The 4,127-nt window shown below is 43.6% G+C and overlaps 1 protein-coding gene across 1 annotated transcript; it reads right to left on the reverse strand.

Moving 5' to 3' along the window:
• Positions 1–387: 387 nt before the first annotated feature.
• LOC101274351 (R3H domain-containing protein 1-like) lies at positions 388–3,480 on the reverse strand. The gene is given in 4 exon segments (XM_033433377.2): positions 388–1,054; positions 1,057–2,920; positions 2,923–2,988; positions 2,990–3,480. Coding segments are annotated over 4 exon segments (2,754 nt in total). The 5' UTR covers positions 3,281–3,480; the 3' UTR covers positions 388–521.
• Positions 3,481–4,127: the final 647 nt, after the last annotated feature.

A 4,127-nucleotide genomic window follows, 5' to 3' on the forward strand; every position in this document is an offset into this window, starting at 1 on the left:
GGGGAAGAGTAGTCTTCTATCTGTGGGGTCTCCTTAGTCACCCTCCAGCCCCCCAAAGACAGTACACCGTTGTGACTTGGTTATTACACTCCTGCATTCTTTTCCCAAAAAATTCTATGTTGGATCACACTGTGCTGGCTTCAAAAAAAGAAATACAGGTTGCAACTGGTTGTAATCATTTTGAAGAATAATTTGCTGTACAATAGAGCTGATACAAGAATTCAGAAATATAAAACAAAATAACTATAAAAGTTAGGAGGAAGTTGAACAGCATTTCCTCAGAAAAAGCTGCTAACTCTGTATCATTCCGATGTGGCTTCCTACAGTCATCTGGGGTGAAATGTGTATTCACCCCCCCCCGCCCCCGCCGCCTTTGCTGGATCACTGGCCTGTCTTCAGAAGTTGTAATGCCACGACCACACATCCTAGGAGTCTCATGTTAACAGAAGTTCCAAATACCAAGCCAGTTAAAGATGGGTGAGGACAGGGGAATCACAAAGGCCATGGGTCCAAAGTGGCTGTTACTGAGAACTTGCTCTTTCCAAAATGTGAAAGTCATAATGCTTCTTGCTCGTTCTCAGCTTAAACTCGTTAACTGAGTTAATTTGTTTCTTCAGAGAATTCTGTGCAGCCGAGATGGAGGGGAATGTGGCTAAGACAGTGTACATGGAGGCCAAGTCACTAGGTTTAGAGCTTTCGGGGTTGAAAGTGCTGTCCCCACTGCCACAGCAGAGGAGGTGACGATGCAGCTGGGCCTGGGACTGGGGGTCCCAAAGCCACCAGATCTTGGTGCCAATTTTAAAGAGTTCCCCAAAAAGCTTCTCAGCTTCCACACGAGTTATTCCATCTGGTAGTTCAGTAATTTCCAAGACCTTCCCAACAACTGCTTCTCCTGCACCAAGGTCGGTGGATGCAGCTTTTTTAGCTTGTTTCCTTCCTCGGTTTCCATGCCTGTTGCCAGGCTGACCCTGTTGGGCTGGAATGTGTCTGTGCGGAACAGCAGGAGAGTTGTACTGCAGGGGCTGGGCAAGTAACGGGTATCTGGCATCTCCTGAACAATATTGTCTCTATTTCTAAATTCCATACACTTCTGTCCTCTCTGGTGATCACCATAATATTTGTTTTGTTGCCACTGTGGGGGTGAATGGGCACAAGATTGTGGATTGTTTGGTACACTGAGCTGCATCGTCACCATTCCGCCACCAGGTGGTGGAGGTGGCACAGCTGCACACTGGTGGCCTTGGAGCTGCTGGGAGTTGCATGGTGAAGTAGTTCGAGGCAACTGTACTTGTTCTAATTCTGGATGTTGCAAGTAACCTACTGAGGAGCTTAAATTATTTTGTTAGCCAGGTGGAATGATGCTGTAGTAAACTGGCATTCCTGCTGTAGGCATAGATCCTTGATTAGAATGATTAGGAAACATAGCAGGCTGTTGATAAGTCTGATGGGCAATTCCTTGAGAACCTTGAGGCAGTGAAACCTGAAATGATGGCACTGAAGGATAGGCAATGACCACTCCTTGAATCTGTTTTCCAATGCTGTTGGGCTGGCCACCAACTAGGCTCTGACTCTGGGGTTGCTGAACTCCAACTATCCCCTGGTAGTTTTGCTGCCGGTTGGGCATAACTTGATAACCTGTCTGCTGGGCAGGCTGGGGTAGTGGTTGGTTTAGATGTGAATTGTAATGGACAGAAGGGACTGGGCGATACTGAGGTTGACTGGAGTGGTAGTGGTCTGGAGCACAATAACAGGCTGGCATCTGTGGAGAGGGCTGCTGAATATGTCCTTGCTGCTGAAGCACAGGCTGGCTGACATGATGACCAGAGGCAGAATAGCAAGCAGTAGGGACTGGCTGCCCAGGAGGTAGGGGAGGAAGAGGAGGCAGTGGTGGGGGGGGGGGCTGCTGTTGTGATATAACCAGACTGCTGTACTGAAGAACAACAGTGGACTGGAACATGGTGGCTTGAGGATCAGAACCATCTGCACATGGCTGGCGGGCAAGACTCAGGTGGCTACACTGAGACCCATGGTTGTCCTGCTGTGAGAAATTGTGCTGAGCTGCTTGTTGTTGAGGTGATGGGGGAGGCAGAGGTGGCTGTGGACGTCCAGGCACTTGGGTTCTAACTGGTTGTTGAGTCATAGGAGAATTATACACAACTGGATTCCCATCTGGGTTTATGAAGGGCTGACCTGTTTTTGAAAGCCTGCCTATGCTTTTGCTTCTTCCAGAACTATCACCTCTTGTCAGAACTGAAATTCCACCGAAGCTGCTGGCTTTGGTTACTGCAGGCTTGAAGTTTCAGAGAGAGCTGTCTGAATCTGTGCTGCTCCAGGGTCGTGATTCAGAGTACTTCAACTCGTTCTCATTGCTGCTTTGATGGCTATCTGTTGCTCTCCCTGAAGAATCTTTATTAACTCTAAATATCTGGCACCTCTGCTGGGTGCTACTAGCATCCTCGTCTTGGATTATTTTGTCAATAATATAATTCTCTTGGGAACACAGGAGATCTTGGGAAAATAGTCTGTCTCTAGCTCTCTGGTACTCTTCTTCTCTTTCTTCTATAGATTTGCTTCTTCTGTCAGCTTTCAAATGTATTCTCATCTGGTTATCATCTTTGTCAAAGGTAGAGTTATCTCTCTTGAGGATATATCATTTCTGAAAGTCTTCACCTTTATCATCCTTAATATGTTCATTAAATTTCTGATCAGGTATTCTTGTATTGCTAGTTTTGTTTACTGTGACAGACTTCCCACTCTGATCAACATTGTGGTCTAATCCAAAGTAAGCAGCAACTCTGTGTAATAGCATCCTATGGTAAGATGTCATTGGGTGGAATTTTTTATGTGGAGACTCATTATTACCAATGGAATCTAAAATTTCTTGTTCCAATTTCAACAGCATCATACTGTCCCTGGGATTTTGTTTTTTAATGTATTTACTAAAAATTCATGTAGACCTATGCTGGTTGAATCAGTGTATTCTTGACCTAGAATCTCTTGATAACATTTTTCTGGGCAACTTATCACTGGCTTTTTCTTCTTCTGCTTCCCGTTTTGAGGGCTTCTCCTCTTTTCCAAATGATTGTGTTAACTGTATCTGAATTTTCCCCTGCAAATCAATATTGTTGTCAATGCAATGTTCATTCTTCTCTGCCAAAATCTTCCCATAGTTTTCTGATTTGATAAGATTTACAACTCTGGTTGTATCTTTCACTTCTGCCTCCAAATCCTTCATTGCTTCAGTTTCATTTTTTACCATAACAGTATCAGACATCCTCATTAGCAAAGGTTATTTTAGAATTCTACAGGGAACTTGAAGCCTGATGTGTCCCATGCATGCGGAATTGTGGTGTCCCGCAAAAATAAAATAAAATAATCCAAGGTTCTTTCTCACAGTTGTCAGCCAGGATGTCAATTGTCTTGACCAATTTGGAATCTGGCAGGAGGAGTCCCATGTCCTTGTCACCACTGTAGATTCCTGGACTGTCTAGGATAAAATATATCATACCTTTCAGGGGCCCGCGTTACTGAGGAGGAGACGTTTGGAGCGCGGCGCAGCAGGGTGACGGAGGGGCTGGGTGGGTGCAAGTTAAGAGTCTTATGAAAGGGAATTAACCCCATCACCAGCCCGGACACCGGCTCCAGTGGCAGCCACGGCTGGCAAAATCCCACCCCTTCCCACCACCAGGCTTATTTTATCTTGAATACAGGCTTTGCTTATTTACTATAAGAATATCATTATATTTAAACATATCTTATTGCCAATCTTTACATTTTTATTTATTGAATACATCAATATTAGACATTAGTTTGAACATTTTATGTATTACTAATCTATAATATAAAATCCCTTTTATTCATGTAAAATAATTATCTTGGTCTTATATAATGTGGTGATTAATGAGCCAAAGTGTAACAGTTTAAACATAATTAAAACGCACATTTTGTATACTTTCAAGTAGTTCTTTTGATTCAATTTTTTTCAAGTGAAGAATACTTAATATTATATTTTAAGAGTGAATGTATAATTCTCCTGTTTTGTTTTGTTTTTACAGAGAAGAACTGTCCTTTCCGTTCTCAGAATTTAGACCCCCCTTAGCTCACTGTTATGGGCTGAATGCTGGGTC

The sequence above is a fragment of the Orcinus orca genome, chromosome 5 (assembly GCF_937001465.1).
Source record: "Orcinus orca chromosome 5, mOrcOrc1.1, whole genome shotgun sequence".
Taxonomy (NCBI): domain Eukaryota; kingdom Metazoa; phylum Chordata; class Mammalia; order Artiodactyla; family Delphinidae; genus Orcinus; species Orcinus orca.